General features: G+C 39.0%; 1 protein-coding gene across 1 annotated transcript; it reads right to left on the bottom strand.

Annotated features, from left to right (window-relative positions):
- Positions 1-11,657: 11,657 nt before the first annotated feature.
- CLEC4G (C-type lectin domain family 4 member G) lies at positions 11,658-17,966 on the bottom strand. Its single transcript, XM_003760902.4, has 9 exons — positions 17,255-17,966; positions 16,816-16,923; positions 16,481-16,534; positions 16,302-16,364; positions 16,065-16,169; positions 15,652-15,741; positions 15,010-15,158; positions 14,514-14,629; positions 11,658-11,968 (listed from the first exon to the last, which is right to left on the bottom strand). The coding sequence occupies exons 1-9, from the start codon at positions 17,394-17,396 to the stop codon at positions 11,830-11,832; spliced, it is 966 nt and encodes a 321-aa protein (XP_003760950.3). The 5' UTR covers positions 17,397-17,966; the 3' UTR covers positions 11,658-11,829.
- Between the last annotated feature and the right edge of the window lie 8,101 nt (positions 17,967-26,067).

Consider the following 26,067-nt stretch of genomic DNA (forward strand, 5'->3'; position numbering starts at 1 on the left):
CCGCCCTGGACCCCATACTTTGAGCTTTCGTGGCAGATTGCTGGCATGGTTTGCCATTTCCTCCTCCAGCTCATTTACAAAAAGCACACAGTAGGGCTTTGTTCCCTAACGTCCGCCCCTGAGACCCCATTACTTTGAGGTTTTGTGCAGAGTTGCTGGCATGGTTGCCATTTCCTCCTCCAGCTCATTTTACAAAAGCACACAGTAGGGGCTTTGTTCCCTCAGGTCTGCCTCTGAGACCCCATACTTTGAGGTTTTGTGGCAGAGTTGCGGCATGGTTTGCCATTTCCTCCTCCAGCTCATTTTACAAAGCACACAGTAGGGGCTTTGTTCCCTCACGTCCCCTGAGACCCCATACTTGAGCTTTCGTGGCAGAGTTGCTGGCATGGTTTGCCATTTCCTCCTCCAGCTCATTTTACAAAAGACACAGTAGGGCTTTGTTCCCTCACGTCGCCCCTGAGACCCCATACTTTGAGCTTTACGTGGCAGAGTTGCTGGCATGGTTTGCCATTTCCTCCTCCAGCTCATTTTAAAAAGCACACAGTGGGGCTTTGTTCCTCGCGTCCCCCTGAGACCCCATACTTTGAGGTTTTTGTGGCAGAGTTGCTGGCATGGTTTGCCATTTCCTCCTCCAGCTCATTTTACAAAAAGCACACAGTAGGGGCTTTGTTCCCTCGGGTCTGCCTCTGAGACCCCATACTTTGAGGTTTTTGTGGCAGAGTTGCTGGCATGGTTTGCCATTTCCTCCTCCAGCTCATTTTACAAAAAGCACACAGTAGGGGCTTTGTTCCCTCGCGTCCGCCCCTGAGACCCCATACTTTGAGCTTTTCGTGGCAGAGTTGCTGGCATGGTTTGCCATTTCCTCCTCCAGCTCATTTTACAAAAAGCACACAGTAGGGGCTTTGTTCCCTCGGGTCTGCCTCTGAGACCCCATACTTTGAGGTTTTTGTGGCAGAGTTGCTGGCATGGTTTGCCATTTCCTTCTCCAGCTCATTTTACAAAAAGGGACACTGAGGCAGAGAGAAGTGGTTTCTCCAGGGTCACACAACTAGTAAGCACCGGAGGTCAGATTCGAACCAGTAACACGAGTCTTCCTGATTCCAAGCCCAGCGCTCTATCCGCTGCACGCAGTCGCTGTCTAGGATCATCAGTGCTGAGAGCAAGGACTAAGTGTCTCTCCAGAGCCAAGTGCCATCATGTCATAGGTGCTTAATAGATGGTTTTGCCTGCCCGCCTGGCTGACAGAGAGCTCCTGGAAGCTGGGATGTAGAGATCCTACACGCAGAAATGCCCGTGTCTTGTTTACCCCACCGCGGTTCCACGGGAGGCTGTTGCTGCTCAAAACCTTTGCACAGAAGTCACGAGTCAAAGTCAGGAAGATGAGTTGTTTTTGCTAGATCTGCAAAGTGAGGAAGGACGTGTCCTCTTTGAATAAGGGCATTTCCTCCCTGGAAATGTCTTCTACCAGAATAATCCAGTAGTTCCAGTGAAAGAAAGCAAGACGTTGGATTCTAGGACCCCAAAGAAGCAGCGTTGTGGTGTATTGGAAAGAGCAAAGGATTTAGTTAGAGACGGAATCTTGGGTTCCAATCTTGCCTCTATCTTTCCCTCTATGTCAAGTCATTTTCATGGGCTTCAATTTTATCCTGTTTATAAAATAAGAATTCTGGACTAAGTCAGAGCTTCTTAACCCGCTTTGGGTCCTGATTCCCTTTTTGGCACACTGATCAAGCCCATAGACCCCTCCTCAGCAAAATTTCTTAAAATATATAAAGTAAAATATATAAGATGACAAAAGAAACCTGTTATTCTGAAAAGATGTTCTAAAAATATTGTTGAGGTTTTTTTTTTAAAGTTTATAGATTCCAGGTTAATCATCTTGAGGACTAAACTGAAAGTTCCTTCTGACTATGAATTCTATGATATTTTTATTTTTTTATTTGTCTTTTTATTCATTTGCCTCTTTTTAAAAACATTCTCTGTTTATGGAAAATATTAATTTATGGGTTCTGGGTTAAGGAGGAAATTAAAAGTTTCTTCTGACTGTGAATTCTAGAATATTTTTACTTTTTATTTGTCTCTATTCATTTACTTTTTTTTTTTTAAACGTTCTGTGTTTATGTAAAAACATTAGTTTATGGGTTGTAGGTAAAGGACTCATTCTCAGAAGGAACTTTTAGTTTAATCCTGGAGGACTATGGATTCTAGATTAAGGATCTCAAGGACTAAAATCAATGTTCCTTCTGATTGTGAATTCTATAATATTTCATATTTTGTCTTTATTTTTATTAATTTGCTTCTTTTTTAACATTCATTTTTATAAGATTTTGAGTTCCAAATTTTTCTCCCTCCCTCCTTTTCACCCTACCCAAGACTGCAAGCAATCTGATATAGATTATACATGTGCAATCATGTAAAACATATTTCCACATGCCATGTTATGAAAGAAGAAACAGAACAAAAGGAGAAACCTCTGTAAAATTTTTATCAGACCACTGCTCACAAAGATCTCTCCCCCTCTAAATACATTACATATTTTTCTAATTTTTAATTTTCATTCATTTATTCAACAGACATTTAAGCACTTAACTTGGGCAGAGCCCTGAGCTGGGTGCTGAGTCAGACACAAAGTTTATAGAATAATCAGTCCTCGTGCACCAATTGATCCAAGAAGGGTAATAAGAAATGAAAACTGATCACTTTAATTACAGGACAGCATTAGAGCCTTGGGTAGAAATTGCAAAGAAGTTGCAAAATTAAGTAAGGAAAACCTTTGTATCCTCCAGAGAATCTGCCTCGACCTTTTATCTCTTCTCATTTTCCAAGGAAATGATTCACTAACAGAGAAAGCCTAGCAGAGCAAATTCTAAGATTCTGATATAGAAAAAGACTATCCTTTCTCTTCCCCCCATGATCTGGGACCACTCTTTTCAGTGACAAAACAGGAGCAAGCATGACAGACTAAAAAAAGCAGCCTCTGCACGTTGGCATCCTTTTTACTCATTATTTTCTCTAGTTGTCTCTGCTGGAGAATGAGCTGGCAAGGGGTGGTCTCAACAATGAGCTTAATCAGTTTGCCAGAGAAGCTGAGGGCCAACAAGGACATATCCTTCAGAATTGACTCGAGTCTTGCTACTTTACCAGCAAACTGGTGAATCAGAGGGTATTTCTTTGTTTTTCTCTTCTCTTTAGGAGATGGCAGGATGGACACCCTTCTGCCCCTTTCTTTTCTTTTCTTTAAGAGCTGTGAGTAAGAAGACCTCAGGAGAGAACGATCACATCAGGGAAAATTGTTTATGCATGTTTGAAGTAGCAAGAAATTGATCCATCCATTCTGTGCATACCTTTTATGCCAATGATACCACTACTAGTTATATACTGCAAAGAGACCAGCATAAGACAGAATATGTACAAAGATATTTGTTGTAGCAAAGGATTGAAAACAAATGGAGTGCTCATCAATTGATCAAATTATGGCATGTAGATTTCACTTTTGCAGCAGCTCTTGTTGATTTCACCTTATCAATACCTTTTGTTGATTTCACTTTTGCAGCATTTGTTATGGATTTCACCTTTGCAGCAGGGTTTAATTCAATTTTTAAAAATGATGTGACCATTACATATTGAGTGTTTTAAATTATGAGTGCTAGGAAAATGATCCTAAGAATTAATAAACCCAGGGGTAAGCATTTAATTTTTTTTCTTTTTTCTTATCAAAATCAGAGTTAGGTATATATAGTCACAGTGAGGAGGAATGTGGATAAGCTAGCATCGACTAACCTAGTCAACAAAATTGGATAGCTCGCAAAAGGAGTGAATGACAGCCTTATGGAAATGCAACCATTGGCAACAACATCATCATTATGTATGCTCCCACCATGAAGAACACTGATGGAGTCAAAGAAAAATTTTATGAGGACCTGGAAAGCCTTAACATCCATGTGCTAAATGAGGACAAGCTTGTAATTCTAGGTGACTTTAATACCAGAGTCGGTACAGACTATCAAACATGGCAGGGAATCCTTGGGAGGAAAGGAGTGGGAAACAGCACCAGACTTGTGCATCTGATTACCTTCTTATTATCACCAACCTGATCTTCTGTTTACCTAAACACAACATCATGAGGAAAGGAGACATATAGGATATGAAAGTAATGAAGGCAATATGTGACATCTCCAAGTTAAACATTCACATTCATCTAAAGCAGCAGCCCCATAACAAGACGACTACCAGAAGACAGATTAACAGATTAGAATGTTTTTCTGAGAGTGAACAATTCATTGCTAACTTGGAGGGAAAGCTGAGCCAACATATGGTTGGAGCAGGAAAAAAAAAGTGGGGAGCTTTCAGAGATTTAGCGTACAGCACTTCAGTGCTTTACTCATCTGAGCCAGAACACTTACAAGCATCAAGGTTGGTTTGATGAAAATTACGGGGAAATTCAGAAACTGCTAAACAAAAAAATCCGGGGAACTCCATAGGGTTTACCAGCAGCATATTCTTGCGCCGCTAAAAAGACAATGTTCAACTCCATTAAAAGTAAAGTATAAGGGGAAGCTAGGTGGTGCAATAGATAGAGCATCAGCGCTGAAGTCAAGAGAACCGGGGTTCAAATTTGAATCAGAAACTTAACACTCCTGGCTGTGTGACTCTGGGCAAGTCACTTAACCCCAATCGCCTCAGGGAAAAATAAAAAGTAAAATACAAATAAAGCTTAGAAAGGTTTAGAATTTGGAACTCAATAAGAAGACAAATGGAATTCAGTTTTAATCTGATAGTAACAATCCAAAGAGTTTTTATGATGTTCTGAAGGCTATTTATGCTATGATGCAACTCAATTACTCAGCACTGATGGTGTCACATTGATTAATGCTAAGAAATGTGAGATGCACAAATTTAGAGACATCTTTACTCCATATGTTCATGTGTAGTGTTTGTGCCCAACCTGTGGTAAAATATTGGTGTTGTCAACTACAGTTGGACACACTGTGCCTTGATTCCCCCATAGTGTTATTTTGGTTCTCTTTGAGCATGAAGAACAGCAACCAACAAAAAAATTGAAAGTTTGTTTTATCCTTTTAGCAAAAGGAAGCCACTGAAGACCTTTCATCAGGAGAGTGACATGGTTATGCCTCAGGAATATTATTTTGAAAGTTATATAAAGGATCGATTGAGCAGAGGAGAGACAAAAGGCAAAAAATAAAATAGAAGACTATTAAATTCAATGTGAGGGTGAGAGAAAAGGGAAAATCAAAACTAGATCTAAGGTTTTGAGCCTGGCTGACCGAGAGCAACAACAACAAGAAATAAGGAAAAGGAACATGTTTAATGGGGAAGATGTTAATTTCCTTTGGGGATATGTTGGCGGAACACAAAGGTGGAAATGTCTTATAACTGGTAGAAGATACAGGTCTGCAGCTCAAGGGGGAGATTAGGACTACAGTTATAGATTTGAAAATCATTAGCCTGAAGGTGGTAATTGAAGCCAGAGATTAAATTAAATTAATAGTCAACAGGCATTTATCAAGGGCTAACTATGTGCCAGTTTTGGAGAGTGGGGGAAAGTGTTGAGGACTGAGGGGAAACCTATTTTTCATTAGGAGAAGGAGGAGGGAAAATCTTCCAAGGAGACCTAGAAATAGCAGACTGGTAGAAGCAGAACCATGAGAGAGAGATATTACAGAAGTCAAAGTTTCAGGAATATTTTCAGGATAAAGAAGTGGTCAAACCATGTCAGATGCTGCAAAAATACTAAAAAAGGATAAAAACTGAGAAGAGGTCATTGGATTGAGTAATTAAGCTTCAATTATTAAGGTATCACTGGAGATAACCTTGGAGGAAGCAGTTTCTGTTGGTGGTGATTATAGAAGTCAGATTGGAATAGGGTGAGGAGTGAATGAGTAGTGGGCAAATAGTATCAACTTTCTCTAGAAATTTGGCAAGGAAGGGGAGGCATACTTTAGGACAACAGAGTGAAGGGATGGCAGGGATAATGGAAGGATTTGACTTTAAAATGAGAACATCTGAAAATATTTATAGGAAGCAGAGAGGAAGCCAATAAAAAAGGGAGAAACTGAAGGTGAATGATTATGGCAGTATCCCTTGGAAAAAATGATAGAGGGGGAAATTAAAGGTTTAGGTGGAGAAGTTAGCTTACCTCATCCCCTGAGACCAAAGGAAAAGGAGGTAGAAAGATTTTGAGAGATGACAGGCTGACAAGGAAGCAGTCTTCTGCTGAGAAGGGGTGGCAGATAGTGATGATAGTAGAATTTGGCATTTGAGGAGAAAGGAGAAGTTTGGGGGACAGGTGAATAAAATCATTTCCATGCAGTGGTAAGGATCTAATGAAGTAAGACAACATGATTTTGGAGTGTTCTGTCAGTAATTCCTGTCATATCCGTACAGTGATGGCTTGCAAAGTAGAACAGAGAAGGCAGATGGTGGAAGACACTCAGGATGAAGAATTACCAGAACAGAAGAAACAGAAGGATGAGTGAGAATTTCGAGTTGAGGGTAGATGATAGTGCCTAGTTGGCACTATGGGGTCAAGACATAAAAAGGAGGGAAGGGAGGCTAGAACAAGGTTAGTTATTTAGGAACTAGAGGAATAGGGAAAGTGTAAGTAAGAGATCACAAGTTGTAATGAGAACAAAGATAATGTTTCTTTAGGAGTTCATTTATAATTTATTCAATTTCTTTTTTCTAAGGCTTTTCTGAGCACTACTTTTCCTGTGTGTGTGTGTGTGTGTGTGTGTGTGTTTTAATTTTTATTTTTCCAAATACATTCAAAGCTAGTTTTCAACATTCACCTTCACAAAACCTTGTGTTCCAGATTTCTCTCTGGCTCCTTCACCCTCCCTCCTCCCTAAGACAGCAAGTAATCCAATATAGATTAAACATGTGAAATTCTTCTAAACATATTTCCACATTTATCATGCTGTGAAAGAAAAATCAGATCAAAAGGGAGGAAAATGGGAAAGAAAAAACCAAGCAACAAACAACAATAAGTCAAAATACTATGTTTTGATCCACATTCAGTCTCCATAGTTTGCTCTCTGAATGTTGATGACACTTTCCATCACAAGTTTATTGGAATTGACTTGAATCATGGTATTGTTGAAAAGAGCCAAGTCCATCACAGTTGATCATGACATACTCTTGTTGTTACTGTGTACAGTGTTCTCTGGATTCTGCTCATTTCATTTAGCATTAGTTCATGTAAGTCTTTGCAGGCTTTTCTGAAATCATCATTTCTTATAGAACAATAATATACCATTGAAATAACTTATTCAGCCATTCCCAACTGATGGGCATCCACTCAATTTCCAGTTCCTTACCTGGGCACTTTTCTAAAGAAACAAACAAAAAAGTCTTCTAATCCTTGGGATGGCAAAATAGGAAGCTTTCCTTTGACATAAACACAGTCATTTCAAAATTCAGTTATTGAATATTTGGTAGTTTAAATTACTTCTTATTCTGTTAATATGGACATTTTACATTTGTATAGTCACCCAATTCATCTAAGGTATCGATTTTATTCACAAATAATTGAATAAAATGTTTTCTAATAATTTCCTTTATTTCTTCTTCATTTGTTGTGACTTCCTTTTTTTTTTCATTTTTGATATTGGTAATTTGATCTTCCTTAAATCAGACTAGCCAGTGATTTATTTATTTTATTAATTTAAAAAACTCATAGTTTTATTGATCAATTCAGTTATTTTTATTTCAATTTTGTTGATTACTTTTCAAATTTGTCCTTATTGGAATCATTTCAATTATGTCTGACACTTGAAGTTTTCTTGGCAAAGATAATGGAGTGGTTTATTGTTTTCTTCACTGGCTCACTTTATAGAACTGAGGCAAACAGGTTAAGTGACTTACTCAATTCACACCATTAAAGTGTCTGAGGCTGTATTTGAATTCAGGTTCTTCTAACTCTAGGACCAGAACTCTTACCTGTTGTACTACCAAGCTGCTCCATCCTTCAATTTTACATTTTTCAGTTTTGAGAGTGGTAGAATTAGGCAACATCTCACACCCTATACCAAGATAAAGTCAAGATGGATTCAGGATTTAGAATAAAGGGTGATGCTATAAGCAAATTAGGAGAGCAAGAGATAGTTTACTTATCAGATCTTTGAAGAAGAGAGGAATTTATGAGCAAATAAGAACTAAGGAACATTATGAAATGGGAAATGGATAATTTTGATTGCATTAAATTAAAAAGGGTTTGCGCAAACAAAACCAATGCAGCCAAGATTAGAAAGGAAGCAAAAAGTTAAGGGGAAAATTTTATAACCAGTGTTTCTGATAAAGGCTTCATTTCTAAAATATATAAAGAACCGAGTCAAATTTATAAGAATACAAGTCATAATTCTTTTTCATCAATGGGGTGATTTAAGGCAATTCCAATAAACTTGTGATGGAAAGTGCCATTCAGATCCAGACTGAATGCTTATATTGAAGCATACTATTTTCACCTATTTATTTTGTTTGTTTTTTTATTTCTCATGACTTTTTCCTTTTGTTCTCATTTTTCTTTCACAACAACGACTTATGTGAAAATATGTTTAATATGTTATACATATATAACCTATATCAGATTGCTTGTTGTCTTGGGGAGGTGGGAGATAAGGAAAAGAAAGAGAAAAATTTGGAACTCAAAGTTTTATAAAAATGAATGTTGAAAATTGTCTAATTGGAAAAATAAAATACTGTTGGGGGGAAACAAAACATTTTTCAATTTGGCTTTTAGTTGGAGTTTTTTGATTTCTTGGATTTTTTTCTAGTCTTTTTAATTGCATAAATAAGTTACTGATATGTTTGGGGTTTTTTTTTGAGGAAATGATTTGCAGGGGTTCTCAAACTCTGGCCCATGGGCCAGATGTGGCAGCTGAGGACGATTATCCCCCTCACCCAGGGCTATGAAGTTTCTTTATTTAAAGGCCCAAAAGACAAAGTTTTTGTTTTTACTATAGTCCAACTCTCCAACAGTCTGAGGGACAGTGAACTGGTCCCCTATTTTAAAAGTTTGAGGACCCCAGTAGAGAATATCATTTATCCTAAGTATGCGTAGTTTGAATCCCAAAAGTTTTGGTATCTTGTCTTATTATTGTCATTTTCTTTGATAAAAGTATCAGTTTCCATGACTTAGTTTGAATTCTTTTTAAGTTTGAATCATTTCTTCAAAGACTCTTAATTGATTATAACTAAGTTTATTGTGGCCAATAAGGGATTTGTTTAATATTACTATTTTTCTGCATGAGCTAGTACATGGCAAATTTTTGTAAAGATGACAAATACACTTGAGAAACAATTCTACTCCTTTCACAATCAATAAACTACAAGCCTTACAATAATCAATCTTACAATAAGTGTCACAGCTAACATCTAAAATTCCATTCATGCCATTAACTTCATTCTTGTTTTATCTTTTTGTTTGACTTGTCTATGTTTGAATTGATATACATTGAGGCCCCCAATTATTATATAGTTTTTCTGTCCATTTCTCCCTGTTATTCAATTAACTTTTCCTTTAAGTATTTAGATATTTTGACATTAAGTTCATATATATTATTATCATTCTACCTTCTATGGTGTCTTTAATCATACTATAGTTTTTCTTTTTATCTTTTAATCGTGTGTGTGTGTGTGTGTGTGTGTGTGTGTATTACTGCTGCCTTATACGAAATTATGGTGGCTATTGATTGTTGTTTTTGGCTCAGCTAAGACACTTTAAGTTCTATTTTAATTTCTTATTTTAAAGCTATGTAAATCTTCATCTTTCATGTTTCTGAATGATATCTGATTGAGTTCTGCTTTCTGGTCCACTCCACAGAGGGCACTGGTTCTGGAGTCAATTAAACTTGGGTTCAAATCCTGACTCAGATATTTGCCATTTGATAGTAAGAAAGTCTTTACCCTCTATTTTGTTTCAGTTTTCCTCATTTGTAAAATGATATATTTGGACTTGATGGCTTATAAGGTCATTTCCAGCTCTTAATGAATGATCCTGTGATTAAATGCTTTCATTCACATTTATAGTTAAGATTGTTAATTTTTGATATTTCTCTCCATTCTATCCCCTTGTACTTTTTCTCTTTTTGCCTCATTCTCCCCTTCTTTACAAAGAAGATACCAGCTGTGAAAAAGAAGTGTGGTTGATTATAATGATATTGGTATGCTCTATTTTTGATTCACTGCTTATTCTCTCTTCCTTCTCCCAGACCCTGATCCCTGAGTTTTATCATTTTTTCCCCCTTTTTTCCTTCCCTTCACAATTGGCTCTCCATAGTTGAAGTTTGGTTTGTTCATGCTTTCTCCCTCTCAGGTACAACACTTAATCTTACAATCCTATCCTCTTTCTATCCCCACCAGCTTTCCTCTTGGATTTAATATTTTTTTCTTTTTTCTTTACTTTATATTCTTATTAAAGTAAAATTTTTTAAAAGTAATTTATTTGTAAATAATCAATTTGTTAAAAGGGATAATTAGACACCTGGAACGGTGATTTCAATTGTTATACTTGATTCAATATTGAAAAAGTGATCTGTTTAACCAACTCGGGAGGACTGTGCAAATCAATGAGGTGTTTATGGATGCTCCTTTGGAACAGATCCCAAGTCTTTGAGCCTTCACCAACAGTTTTTGTTGTTGTTGTTGTGACACAAAATGTTTTAGTGAGCATATATAAACAGGCTTCTTCACTTTCAAATTCTTTTCTTTGGCTCCTCTAATCAGGTTAGCACATGCTTTCTGAAGTGATTTAAGATTGTGGTTTATGAAGATAATTCTAATCTGGCAAATGACCATTTTAGGTGAAACATATGTTTTGCTGGTGTCTTAGGATGTTTTAAGATTTAAAAAATATGATATTTGAAAACATTAAAGTACTACATTAATAGTAATTTCTTGGGTCACCATATTGCACTACTGATTCTTATTGACCTTGCATTTCACTAAAACCCCAAGCTTTTCTTCAGATGAAGCACTATCTAGCAATGTCTACTCCATCATCAACAATATAAGTTGGCTAGATGGTACAATGAATAGAGCCCTGAGCCTGGAGTCAGGAAGATCTGAGTTGAAATCTGGCTTTACTTGTTGGATGTGTGACCTTGCTTAATTCACTTAATCTAATTCACTTAATTGATGTCTGTCTCAGTTTCTTCAATTGTAAAATGGGAATTATCACAGCACCCATCTCCCAGCTTGTTGTGATGATCAAATGAAATAATATTTGAAAAATGTCTAGCATATGGCAGGCACTTTGCAAATGCTAGCTGTCATGATCATGATCATCATCAAATTAAATTTTTGAACCCGAGGTTATTCATCATTGTTAAATTTAATCTTATTAGATGTGGCCATTATTCCTACTTGTCAAAATTTGAAAGAGGGGAAATGGAGAGGAAAAAGAAGAGGGAGAGAAAAGGGAGAGGGAGAGGGAAAGAGAGAGAGAGAAAGAAAAGGAGGGAGGGGAGGAGAAGGAGAAAATACAGAGAGAGAGAGCGAGAGAGAGAGAGAGAGACAGACAGACAGACAGAGAGAAAGAGAGACAGAGAGACAGAGAGACAGAGAGAGACAGAGAGACAGAAACACAGAGACAGAGACAGAGAGACAGAGAGAAGAGACAGAGAGACACACAGAGAGAGATAGTTTGTCCTCCAGGGCAATTTGAGATGGAAAATAATCACTCCTCTCAGGGACTCCCTGGTTTGAAAAGAAGACAGGGCTCTTTAAACAATCCACTATATGGAGGGGAAAGAGAAAATCTTTTATTGTCCTTTCTCCGTGCCAGACCCGGCTTAGGCAATAGGTTTCAGCTTAACACTGCTGCCTCTTCTCACAGATCCAGTTGTCGTTGAGGTTGTTACAAGGGGCATCATTCCATCGACCCGTATAAAGTATCATGATGCAGTTTTCATTCCTTCTCGAATCATTTGGCTCCCCTATATTCCAGTAGCTGTAGGGGTAGAAATAGGAGGTCCCACAATGAAGGTAATAGAAGACATCATCTTCCAGACTTACACCAAGGCAAAAGCCGCTACTGTCCTGAAGTTCTAGTAAATAATACACCTGCTGGTGCTTCTAGATTTGAGGACCTTACACATTTAGGAGGGAATGATAGAAGAGAAAGAGATGAGCAAAAATCCATCCGCCCTTGTTGTCTCCAGTTCCCAAGGGATGTCTGGAATGCCCCATTAAGAATTACAGTCTCTCTCTCTCCCTTTCCCGCTTTCTCTCTCTCCTCTCCTTTTCCCTCTTTCTTCTGTCTCTGTCACTGTCTCTTGTCTATCTCTCTCCCTTTCTCTGTCTCTCTGCCTCTCTGCCTCTCTCTGTATCTCTTTCTCTCCCTTTCCTTCTCTCTCTCTCTCTCTCTCTCTCTCTCTCTCTCTCTCTCTCTTTCTCTGAATCTGTCTCTCTCTCCCCTTTTTCTTCTCTCTGTCTCTGTCTGTCTCTCTGTCTCTGAATCTGTCTCTCTCTCCTTCTCTCCCTCCCTCTTTTCTTCCCTCCCCTCTCTCTCTATCTTTCTGTCTCTCTCTGTCTCTTTCATTCTCTTTGACTCTCTGATTCAGTCTGTCTTTTCTTAGAGAAGGGAACTCAAAACGCTGACATGATTCCAACCTATACAGTTGTCATCTTTTCAATATCCTTAAAAAGAGTTGGGCTGGAATCAGTGATCATATTTTACATAATTGTTAACCATTGAATAATGTGAATACTAATGGATGCAACTTCACAGATTCATTATTTGTATTAACTGAAACTTACCTGTTTCTTAGCCCTTCTACTCTGGAAAAGTTCCACTATTAGGAAGTTTTCTTTTAAACTAGAACGTGCTCCCCTTTTCCCTTTAAGCCTAATTCTGTTCTTTGGGACCAAACAAAAATAAGTCCAACTTCTCTTCCATATGACAGCTCTCTAAATACTTGAATTTAGTTCTCTTGTCCCTCCCCTTGCCCCAGTTTTTATGCTTTCTAGTTTCTTCACCATCACAAAATCACTGAATCTCAAAGTTGGACGAGACCTCAGAGACCATCTAGGAGAGCTATCATTAGGAATTCACTGCTTCTCTTTCTATACAAGCTCACAAACTGTCCCTTCAATAATGTATGTTAGATGTATACTTATTGTGTATCTAAGTTATACTTTAATATATTTAACATCTACTGGTCATCCTGCCATCTAGGGGAGGGGGTGGGGGGGTAAGAGGTGAAAAATTGGAACAAGAGGTTTGGCAATTGTTAATGCTGTAAAGTTACCCATGTATAAATCCTGTAAATAAAAGGCTATTAAATAAAAAAATAATAATAATGTATGTTAGAATTTTGCCAGAAATCAAAGTCAAGTTCATCAGTTCATAATCTGAAGACTCCACCTTCTTTCCTTAAAAAAAAATCAGGACAATTGCTCCTCCTCAGTCCTAAGGCAATTCTCCCACTCTTGATTATTTTTTTCAGAGATCCCTAGAATGTAACTTGGAACAGATCTTAGAAGTAATCTGAGTTGACCAATATTTCTTAGTGATAATGAAAGAAAAGCCTAGGAAAAGGAAGGGATTTTCACAGAAGGGGTGAAGGGCAGAACCCAAATTCAAATTCTGATAGTTTTAATACTAAATTCACATCTTATCCACTATACCAAGTCACTGCTAAGAGCCAACATGATGGCCATTCTTTTAGCACCTTGGAGAGGTCAATTGTTTAAACCCTTTGACTTGAATAAACTATCATATTCTAGTGGCCCTCCCAGCTCTGACCTCCTGGGTTCTAAGGGCCCTCCCAGCCCTGACCTCCTGGGTTCTAAGGACCCTCCCAGCTGTGACATTCCATGTTCTAAGGACCCTTCTACCTCCAACACTGTGCTATAAAGCTCCTTCAAACACTGACATTCTATGTTCTAGGGGCCCTTTTAACTCTGACATTCTATGTTCTAAGGCCCTCCCAGCTCTGACATCTTGTATTCTAAGGTCCATCCCAGCTTTGTTGTTCTGTGCTCTAACCTCTTTTAGCTCTAATATTCAACATTCTGTGTTCTAAAGTCTCAGTGTTAGTGCTGACATACCCCATGGTATGTTCTAAGGTCCATCTCAGCTCTTCTTGTCAATACTCTTAAGACAGGACTTCTTAAACTTTTTCTACTTGAGACCCCTTTTCACCTGAAAAAATTTTTACATGACCCTAGGTATAGGCGGATAGACAATTAGTATACAAACCAAACATTTACTGAGAGTAGATCATAATTTCATGACCCCCACATTCAGTTACAAGACCCCATATAAGGATTCTGATTCACAGTTTAAGAAGCTCAGCTCCAAGACATGTCAAGCTTTGATATGCTAATTTATATTTTAAGTGTCCTCCAACTTGGATTTTTTAAATTCGATTTTCTAAATAAGATAGTTTTGGCCTATCTAATGGGGTTTTGAGACTCAGCACAATGATTTGCACTTGTGCATGAGCATGTGCTTTGAGAGTTTTGCCTTGTTTCATAAGGAAGATATTTACCTGAAAGTGAGTTTGCTACCATCAACCCACGTGTACCCATTAACCCTTCCTCTGGTGCGAGTTGCTGTGAGTCCAATCCAGTAACCCAAGCCTCTGGTGTTCTGGGTCAAGAAGGTCTTAATAAGGAATAAGAGTTGTTAATGGAATCATGATCCCCACCCTTCACAGGACACATATCTCCCCCATTCACACTGGTGGCTATTCTAGGAACTGGCACTCCCCATTGGATAAGGGGCTGTCTGGGGCAGGAGACAGTCCTTCCCAACTCCTCAAGTTAGGAGCTGGGAGAGCAGGTATCATCCCTCTCCCTTCAAATTAAGGACATCCTGAGAGCAAGGGATGGGTCTTACTTTCCCCCAGGACACAGGTACCCCAAGGTTCCATGTCTCCCTCCCCCCCTGCCCCATCCATAGATTCCCCAGGTCCATGTTATTCCTCTCAAAGATGGGTCATGGGGAAAGTCTCCCCAAGCACTTGTTACTTCCCAGGCTTCTACCTGTTCTTCAAGGTTGTTCACAATAACCAGGTGTGCCTGTTCCTGGGCACATTTCTGCTGTGACTGGTCCCAGTGAGTTTTGTTGGTGGAGAAAAAGTAGCAAGAACCCTCAAAGGCCAGCCAGGAATCAGGGCATGGGGAGCAGGAGCCTGGGAATGGGGTTTAGAGTTTGCTGCAGGCCAGAGCAGACCTCCTCTCTATTCTGGCTTAAGAAAAGGGTCTCTCTTCCTATGCTGTATCCCAGCACCCATCCCCAGGATAAAATCAAGGAGGGATCATGGACGACAAACCTTGAGCAACCGTGGACCTTGGTCTTCTGTGGGTCTCACACTAAACCTTGTAGCTAAAGTCAGGCTCTGTAAATCTGGTACCTTACCAGGACTCTGAACATGCTGAGAGAGCAGTGGTCAGGATGGAGAGGTACCACCCATGGGGCAGCCGTGGTAGGTGGGAGTGATGGGGGATGCTGGATGGCAGCCTGGATGTCCTTGGATCCAGGAGAAGCAACTATCTGAGCAAGTAGTGGACAGCTAAGCCTAAGATCAGGTCACTCTGAGGGCCTCTGGCTTCTATTTTCTCAGCTTCCTTCAGATTGAGCCACCTAACCCACAATCAAGCATCTCTCTGACTGAATCAACTCACTGTTCCCTCTTCTCACAGCAGCCACAGCCCGGAACATTTCACTGCGAATGTCTTGTCGGTCCTTCCCAGCCTCTGCCAGGGCCTGAGTCACTGGGAGAAGAAGAGTAGGAAAAAAGGAGTATGTCCAGCAGAATGAGTCAAGATATTTGGCAAGCATTATGGAGGGTTTCTGGGAGGGCTGATTGTGAGAGCAGCCAGTGAGATTGTTAGGAAGATGCTGGGGGGGGGGGGGTTATTATGGGAATGCTTGGCAGGATCAGTGTTGGATTGTCCGAGAGGCTTGGTATAGGGCCATACAGCAGGGGTAATATGGAAAGGTCCAGCAGGGATGGACCAAAGTGTGGGGTGGCACTCAGGAATAACCTTGGTTTTGAGAGGTATCCAAGGCTTCTGTTTCTGTGGGGAGTACTTACTCTGGGTGCTGAGCTCATTATGCTTGCTTTCGAGCTTGAGAAGTCGATTATGGGAATCACCCACTTTATTCTCCAATTTTCCCAAGCTAGTCCACAGGGCAGAGCCTGGGAACAGGAGAGGGATTTGGGCCCAGTGAGCCAGAGCTCCTCTCTCCCCAGGTCCCCAGCTCTCTCTTTGCACCTCCCCAATCAATCCTTCTTAGCTTTCACCCTCAGACCCTCTCTGTTCCTTCTCACCATTTTTTCTGGCAGCTGTTAAGTCCTTGTTTATCTGCCCCACATCCTTTGTCAACATAGAAGCTGAAAAGATTCCCCCATGGTTTCTTAGTGGTGCAGATTCATGGGATTGTACCCCACCCAATCATAGTTCCAGGGACAACTGGACCAGGTTACCCCAAGAATCCTGCCCCACCTACCATTGGTTCTTACTTCCTCTTTTAGTTGCTTCAGCTCCTGCGATGTCTTTGAGCCTGGGGACACATATGTATACAAATACATACAAAACATGCATTCACACATACACACATACAGGATCCCCACTTATTGTGGGGCTATATTATTGTGAGTTATCGAGGTCAGTGGGGGGCTGAGAAATAAGTAGGGGAATGAAGACAGATAATCAGGAGGAATGAGGGAAGGGGACCTGCCGTATTGAAGCTTGATTAAGTTGCTCTCCCTTGTCTTCCCCACCCCCTGCCCCACACTCTGAAGCCCACCTGATATCTAGCTTCCCTCCCTCCTTTCTCCTTACCCTTGACCAGTGACACAATGAGGAGAATCGACAACAGTAGAATCACAGCTAGCAGCAAGGAGACAGATTTCGAGGGCAGATCTTGGGGAAACAGTTTCTTCCACCAGCCTGAAGGAAACCAGGAGACGAGGGCCCTAAAGTTATCTTTACAGGAATACTAAGATACAAGCCAAAATCAACCAGAGCAGATCCAAGACCACCTGGATCCCATCTCCGGAGTAGGGAGAGAGGGGTTGGGAAAACCTTAGTCTTAGAGATAAGGGGATAGGATTTGGTGGTAACCCTCATTTTTGTTCTTTTCTCTTTCAGGCCGTGGGCCTCTCCTGTGGAGCTTTTGGAGATGGATAAAACAAAAGAAAAAGGAGAGCACCTGTAATTCCTAATATCCTGCCCTCCAGTCCAATGTAGCCCCTGGAAGAAAGGGCCCCTTGCTTGGTACCTGTGCCCCGGGAGATCCAAGCTAGCTGGGACTTGTCTACAGCAGGATGGTCTTGGTCGTCTTCCCATTTTTGATAGCTTATGGAGTTCATAGTGAGGATGTAGACTGGGCCACCCAAAGGGGAGAAATGAGCCTGTTCCATACAATCCTCACATGCGTCACATTTATTAGACCCTCCCTTCCCTTTCAGATTACCACCCAGATTCTTGATGTCAAGTCAGCAAGTAAAGAAACTCTGGCCACCTCCTCCTTTCTGCTCTTCCTTTTCCAGCCTGTCCCTTCTAAGAATGAGCCAGTAAGGACCATACCTTCCGAGATATAAGGCTTTCTCCCTGGGAACCAGATCCAGACACATCCCTGAGATCTCTCCATCTCTGTCAGGACCTCCCTTTCCCCTCATTTCTACAAAGTCCTAACATCACAGACTTGGATCTGGAAGGGATCTTAATGACCTTCCTCCTCACTGCACAGATGCAAAAAGGTGCAGTTACTTGTCCATGCAAGTTAGTCAGTGGCAAAAGTGGGATTGGGACCCAGGTCTTTTGCCTTCCAATCCAGTCCTCAGGTATGTATAGATTTCCATTTAGCCCCTCTGTGGTCCTCTCCTGCTTGGGCTCTGCACGAAACCTCCTTCTGTGGAGGAAGTACTTCTGATATCTAGTTCCGTTTTAGTCAAGGAACTGGCTAAGATAATTTTGGCACTGTTTTCATATCCCCAACTTCTTCCTTCCCTTCTCTTACTAACAATCTACACACGTCAAGAATCATAGAGTTGGATGGAGCTGGAAGGAATCTCAGTTTTCTTCCTTTTCTTTCTTTTGCTGTTTTGTAAGCTGTGTATCATCTGGTGAGTTGCCAGCAGGACTATATATATAGTGAGCTAGATACAAGTTAGATATGAGAGTCCCTTCTGGCTCTGCTATCCATTAACCAGGATGGTAAAAAGACTAGAAATCAAGTCACATGAGAATAAAAATTGAACTATATTTGTCCTGGGAAGTGAAAACTTGAAAGGGACATGATTGCTGTCAATGTATTTTGAGGCTATCATAAGAAAGAAAGATGAAACTCGTTCTATATTTTTACTAGAGAAGAAAATAAGGAGCAGATGGGAGTGGGGATGAGTGAGTGGGGGGATGATACAGAGAGAAACTTAGGTTTCATACAATGTAAATCTTCCTATTAATCAATCAATCAATATTGATTAAATGACTACTATATTCCAGTCATTGTGAAGAGCTATTCATAACAGTGGGAATTATCTAAGAGGGGAATGGAGATAGTGAGTTTCTCCTTCATGAGTGGTCTTTAAGCAGAGCCTGGCTGCCCATTTATTGCCCATTATTGAAGATTCTGCTTTAGTATTGGTCAGATTGCATGCTCTGTGGTATCCCTTCTAAATCTGGGATTTGGTATAAGGCTTTTTGTCCCACTGGGACTCAAAATCCCCTAGGGTAGGAAAGACAAACCTTTCTGCTCCTCATTCTCTGATTTCCTAGATTTGGAGCTTTTAAATACTGCCTCAGACCTTCAATCATGTCAGTCACTCGACAAGAATTTATTAAGCACTTATTCTGTGCCAGACACTGTGCTAAAAGGTGGGATACAAATATAGGCAAAAAGAAAGACAAAGACAAATCATTAAACCCTTCAGAGTCATCTGTAAGATGGGGATGATAAGATTCCTCTTACCTGGAGTCACAAAAAAAAATAAAGTTAAAAATTATGTTTCAGCTTGCATTCAGATACCTTCAGTTCTTTCTCTGGGTATGAATAGCATTTTTCAACATAAGTCCTTCAGAGTTGTCTTGGATCATTGTACTGCTGAGAATAGTTGGATCCTTCACAGTTGATCATCTTATAATATTGCTGTTACTTTGTACACAGTAAATTTCACTTTGCATCAGCTCATGGAAATCTTTCCAAATTTTTCTGAGAGTATCCTACTCATTTCTTATAGCACAATAGTCTCCCATCATAATTACATACCACAATTTCTGCAACCATTCCCCAAATGATGGCTATCCCCTCAATTTCCAGTTTTGTCCCCAGAAAAGAGCTGCTATAGATATTTTTTGTAATATAGGTTCTTTTCTCTTTTGCTTTTTAAAAATCTCTTTTGGTATACAGATCTAGTAGTGGTATTGCTAGGACAAAGATTTCATAGTCCTTTGGGTATAGTTCCAAATTGTTCTACGAAATGGTTGAATCAGTTCACAATTCTACCAACAGTGCATTAATGTCTCATTTTCCCCATATCCCTTCTAACATTTGTCATTTTCTTTTTCTGTCCTATTAGCCAATCAATAAGTGGTAGGACTTCAGAATTGCTTTTACTTCCTGATTGTTTCTTAAAATAAAATCCACTTCCCTGCAAGTTCTTCCCATTGCTCTTATTTCTGCTAAGAAATCTAAAATCTTCCAATTAATCTCATTACATGCTCTGAACTTGCCCCCACACTCCCATCCAAGAATCCTTCAGCTTTTCCTTGTAGCTACTCATTTTTCCAACATCCCTTTCCCAAACTGAGCCTTTTCATCCTCCACCTTTCTGGATCCAGAGAGGTTCACCTCAGAGCCTCAACTGGTTGTAACTGGGATCTGAGGAAAATAAGTGGACAGCAGGTGAGACTATACTAGTAGAGAAGGGAAAAGTTTATCTGCTTTCCAGATCCCGATGTCATTATGAAAACATGGAGGTGCCTATTCAGCACAAAGGGAGTGGAGAAAATTGATGAAAAAGCTTTGTTTCTGGTAAGTTTGTGAGTCACCATGGGGTAGTTAACTCCATTTTCTAAAAAGGCAAAGTCATGGATTTCACATATTCTGACTCAATCTAAACTAGGAAAGTGGATGTGAGTCCCACAAGAGGGAAAGACTAGAGGTCTGGGATGGGACTCAAGTAGCCTTGTTTCTAGCTCCAGAACTGTTCCCAAACCAAGGAAGATGTGGGACATGCTTGATAAGCACTGAATTTACCTCACTGACTCCTGACCATTTCAAGAGAGAGCTAGGAAGTTTCCTCTACCTGTGATGGTATTCCTCAGGAACCATTAAAATAAATATTCTCCTGTGATATCATCCTGGATTTTAGCAGTCCACATGTAACATCTACATGATTATAGGGGAAAAGACTGGAGGAAATAGGACTGTGCATAGACTATCAGACTTTGGACAGGACAGTTTAAGTGGACCAGTATATTATACCAAGAGTTCAAGATCCCCAGACTGTATGCTAAGTAGCCAGTGGTTCTCAGTGTTGAATTTACACAGTGGATAGATACTATAAAAAGTTCGATTGCTTAAGAAAAAAAGAGATCAGAGCCCTTATCTACCCAACAGTATTGATCAGTTTTACTACAGACTTCATAGCATTTAAGGAGAACTTGCCGCTTCATAGCCTCTGATGGAAAAAGTAATTGAAGACATCCCATGGAAGTATTAATGTATCTGATAACCTCAATATCTTTAGAAAAACTCTGAAGGAGCATGAAGAGAGGGTGATGAAAGCATTAGATTGGCTGGTGGAGGCTGTTCTGAAATTAATGGCTAACAAGTACCTGTTTAATGTGTGGGTCACACATAATAGAGCAGCCAAAAGTGAACAGCAAGTCAGAGAATATAGAAGTTCTCCTCAACTGGACATGGCTTTTCTTTTTTCTTTTTTTTATTAAAGCTTTTTATTTTCAAAACATATGCATGGATAATTTTTCAACATTGATCCTTGCATAGCCTTGTATTCCAAATTTTCCCTTCCTTCCTCCCACCCCCTCCCCTAGATGGCAAGTAATCCAATATATATTATACATGTTAAAAATATGTCAAATCTAATATATGTTAACATATTTGTACAATTATCTTTTGCACAAGAGAGATCAGATCAAAAAGGAAAGAAAATGAATATGAAAACAAAATGCAAACGAACAACAAAAAGAGTGAGAATATTATGTTGTCATCCACACTCAGTTCCCACAGTCCTCTCTCTGAGTGTAGGTGGCTCTCTTCATCACGAGATCATTAAAACTGGCCTTAATCATCTCATTGTTAGAAAGAGTCGAGTCCATCAGAATTGATCATCATATAATATTGTTGTTGCCGTGCACAATGATTTTCTGATTCTGCTCACTTCACTCAGCATCAGTTCATGTAGGTCTCTCCAGGTCTCTCTAAAATCATCCTACTGATTATTTTTTATAGAGCAATAATATTCCATAACATTCATATACATAACTTATTCAGCCATTCTCCAACAGATGGGCATCCACTCAGTTTCCAGTTTCTTCTGACCATGGTTTTTCAAAGACTTGATGGCAATTATTAAGAAAATTTAAGCACCAATCACAAAATGATCTCACTTGTGGATTATTGAAGAGATTGGAAACAGACAGACAAGAAACATAATTTTAACCTGAACACATGTAAATCTTTTAGAGACTGTTAAGACTAAAAAAGAAGAAGAAAGATTTGTTTAACATATGCCATTTGAACATTTGGTCATACATATACCAATCTTTACCTATACAGATCTAAGCAATCTCTTGATGTTACATAAAAATGCTAACCATTGGAGCAGTCTTGTAATGAGAAAATTGTGGTCATAAGAACCACTTGCATTTTCTAATAGAGGATATACTAATAGTGAAATTAAACAAAATGGAATTCTTGACATTTAAATGGGCCATCATTAAGAAATTAAGACAATGTATATACAGCTAAATTTCAAGTATGATTGTGTGATAATCCATGAAAATATGTGTTGTTCAGCTGAGATCTAAAGAGCCCTAATTACAACTCTTACTCTTATTGCTGAGCTGACTCCTCAGAGTATGGATACATCTCACTCTCAGGATTCCCCAAGGGACAAGGAGTATCTCTAATGCCATTGGCTTGATTCCCCCACCAATGTGCTTTTTCCCTAAGACAATCAATGGAGAATCTTTCTAATCATCTTAAATAACCTTTTGAAAGAGATATTTTCTAAGATGCAATAATAACAGTTGTTACAAAACATCTCCCCTGTCTACTCTACTGAACTGAGTCCAGAGGAAAGAGAACTCATGCTTAGAGAGCCCATATGATAAAGAGGTGACTCCCAACTGTTGATTTTTGCAAAAAACAAAAATTTCTCCCATTTGTAGGATGCAAAGAAATTTTCTGTAGGTATGATGTAGTTTCTTTCCTGGGTTCTTTTATAGAGCCATGAATCCAGTCTGTCTTTTGGTCTTAATGTAGATATTGCCACCATTCAGTTCATGTGTCTGAAGAAAAACTGAAACAAGATCATTCAAACCCTTTAAAGTTCACAAGTCAAGTATATAAATGGGGAAGAAATCTGTCCAAGGCCAAAATCAATATCACCACTACCCTCCACTCACCCCGCCACCCTCCCACATAATGGTTGCACTTCAGGGATGTACTAGACAACCAATTTGCTCCAATTTCTGAAATTCAATCCCTCCTCAACTTAAATAATAATTCAGCAAGGTTTCCTCAGCTTATCTGAACAGGATTCTTGCTCAATGTTATTCCAGTTCAGAAGGTCTTTTAACACTCAATCTAAGCTCTAATCATGATTGATTGATTGATTGCATCACAATATCAATTAAATTATCATAGCTAAAATGAGACAGAATAGTCTTAGTTCCACATTTACATATTGTTTGACCAGCATCAAGTTGCCAGAGTAATGAAGCAGTAGTAACCAGCTGTGAATTCAATAAATAGTATCATCCAAAAAAAAATGAATGTGAGTGTAGATGCTCTGATCCAGGCCCAGACACCTCAAATGGATGAATGAATTTTTAAAATGTCAACTAGTTACAATGAAGTCCTTAATCTGATGAATTCATGGCAATACCATGAGAAGGAGTGAAATCTATTTGTATACCAGGGATCTTCAACATACCCAGATGGAAGTAAAACTTAGGGTTTGAGACTTCACTAGACTTCCTATCAGCAATGTATTCATACCCTGTTTCATGAAATTAATCCTCTCTTCTTCAATTATCTTTGGTGACTAAAGACAGAGCAAATGTATGATGAAAGTCTTTTACATCAGATAAAATTCAAGAAACAAGGAAGCAAATTTAAATAGCTCAAGTCCTATTCTCTAGAAAACATCTTACTGCTAAAATGATGAAAAAAGTTGGGATATTGCAACAGTGTTGTACCACACTCTAACCAATTCAATTTGTCATCATTCCATTCATGATCCCAGAAAGAAGATGGTACTATCCAAGGCATAATGTTCTATGGTTATAAAGGCATTGCATTATGATTTTTCACATAAAGCTCAAGACACAACCTTACAACTAGATACAAAAAAATTTTTTTACTGTTTTTTTTATGGTCCAAGATGACAGTAAATATTACTAAAATGTGTAAGATCTATGCTCGTTGTATTCAGAGGATATTATCGCCATTTTGTGACCCAATTGTGTATACAATTATCAGTAAATCTTTGAAACTTGTGTATACTAATTTTTTGTCGCTAGAACAGTGATTCTCATTTTGTGCCTTATAAAACCCCTCAAGGTTTGCAAGGAAAATCTAAGCAATTCATGCTAAAAATACTTTAATGACACTTTCATCAGAAAATAATTGACCAATTATGTTACAAATATATTTCTCCTCTGTGACAATAAGTATGGGTATATTTGAAGCATTAGAAATTGTTTCTTCAATAATTTGAAATCATAAGGAACATGGACACAATTTTGGTATTTATAGAGTAATTACATCAAACTCTGGCCACTTCTGACCAGCTCATTTTCTTCTTCTTTGAGGAGATCATGGTGTAATAAAGCAGAACTATATCCCGAGAAAAGGATAGAGGGAAAAGAAGGGCTCAGCCCATGGATATTTTCTTCTTCCCCAGGAATATTTCATGGCATTTTATGGCACAAATACAGCCTTTTAAGGATACTATTCCACATTTGTCCCAGAGAGAATTTAGGACAATGGATATCTGATAGCTGAGATAGAGTGCCATCTAGTAGACAACTCAAATATTGTCCAGTACTTCCTCACTGAATTGTCCCTACAGTGACAGCCTGTCTTCATGTAGGTTTGAGCCATACGAACCGATCTAGACTGATTACACAGATACCATGTGACAAAAAATAATTCTTAAACTCTTCAAAAATAGAACAGGTCTCAGAAGTCTCCCTTTCATTCGAGGTGACTTGATGGGTGACTACTTATGACATGGTATAGGAGAATTGTATTCAGATAAGGTTTGGAATAAATATTGACTAAGGTTTCTTTTTACTCTGAGGTTCATTTATTCTGATATTCTAAATCTGGGGCAATAAATGTAGAAGTACCAGGGAGGTGAGGATGAGCAGGTGAGCACAACCATCATACCCAGGGCTGCAAGCACTGTGGACATGGAACCTGGACACTGCATATGCCACAAATATGCTGGAACACATCAGAGTGAGCCCAAGGAGCTTGGAAAAGAGTCCATATTGAGCATGTATGTAGAACTCCAATGAACAAGAAGGAACCAACTCATGGATACTGTTTGTTGTGTCATTTTCCGGTCGTGTCCACCTCTTTTTGACCCCATTTGGGCTTTTCTTGGCTAAGATATTGGAGCACTTGGATCTTTCCTTCTCTAGCTCATTTTACAAATGAGGAAACTGAGGCAAACAGAGTAAAATGACTTACTTAGCATCACACAGCTAGTGTCTGGGGCCAGATTGGAATTCACAAAGTTGAGCCTTCTGACAATAAGTTCAGGGTTTTATCCACTGTACCATCTAGCTGCTCCCTAGCAGCATGTCCAAATTATAACAAATTATAATTTTTAAATATAAAATCAGAGCTAAATCCTCAAGAAGATCCATGGAAATAAAGAGAGCATTATATAATAATAATAATAATAATAATAATAATAATAATAATAATAATAATAATGGCTTATCTTTATGGGAGAAAGAACAAGAATATTTGGGCTTAGACGATGAGGAATAGAAACAGAGGATTTATAGGTAAAAGACACTTAGAAATTATCTAGTCCAATTGCTTTAATTTATATTAGTATACAAAGGCTTAGAAAGGGAAAAGAACTTTCCCAGATTATATAAGCAATAAGTAGTAGAGATAGGATTTAAACCCAAAGTCTCAATTCAATATGTGCTCAACAAACTCCTAGTACTCTAGATTCCGATTACCTCTTTTTAGCATTTCAAGTCCTTTACAACCTGGCTTTAACTGACCTTTCCAGACTTATTATAATTATTCCCTTTTACATACTTTCCAATCAAACTGACTTCATCACTTCTTGTTGTTCCTGGATTGTTCTCCCTTCTTACCTCTACCCACCAGAACCTTGGACTCCACATTGGGGCACCTTGAATCTGACAGGTTAATGTTTGCCCCATCTTGCCAGGCCCCAAGCCTCCAAGACACTGCCTGATGGTTTCCATACCATGGGATACACAAATATCCCAGTTCATTTCTAGAACCTCTTTATGTGTTGTATCCCCCATTAAAATGTAAGTTTCCTGAGAGCAGGACATGTCTTGTTTGCCTTGTTTCCCATCGCCTAGCTCAGTACCTGAATAATTGCTCTTCCTGTTCTCTCTGTCTCTGTCTCTCTCTGTATATGTCTATGTGTTTCTGTTTCGTTATCTCTCTGTTTCTCTATTTCTCTCTCTCTCTTTCTCTAAAAAGATTGTTACAAGATAAAATGAGTTAATATTTGGAATTCTCATAGCATAGTTCTTGACACACAGTGGGCACTATTATTGCTATTATATTTTTACTATTATTATTGAGACTAAATCAGTTTGTATAAACTTGTTTCA

The sequence above is a fragment of the Sarcophilus harrisii genome, chromosome 1 (genome assembly GCF_902635505.1).
Source record: "Sarcophilus harrisii chromosome 1, mSarHar1.11, whole genome shotgun sequence".
Taxonomy (NCBI): Eukaryota; Metazoa; Chordata; class Mammalia; order Dasyuromorphia; family Dasyuridae; genus Sarcophilus; species Sarcophilus harrisii.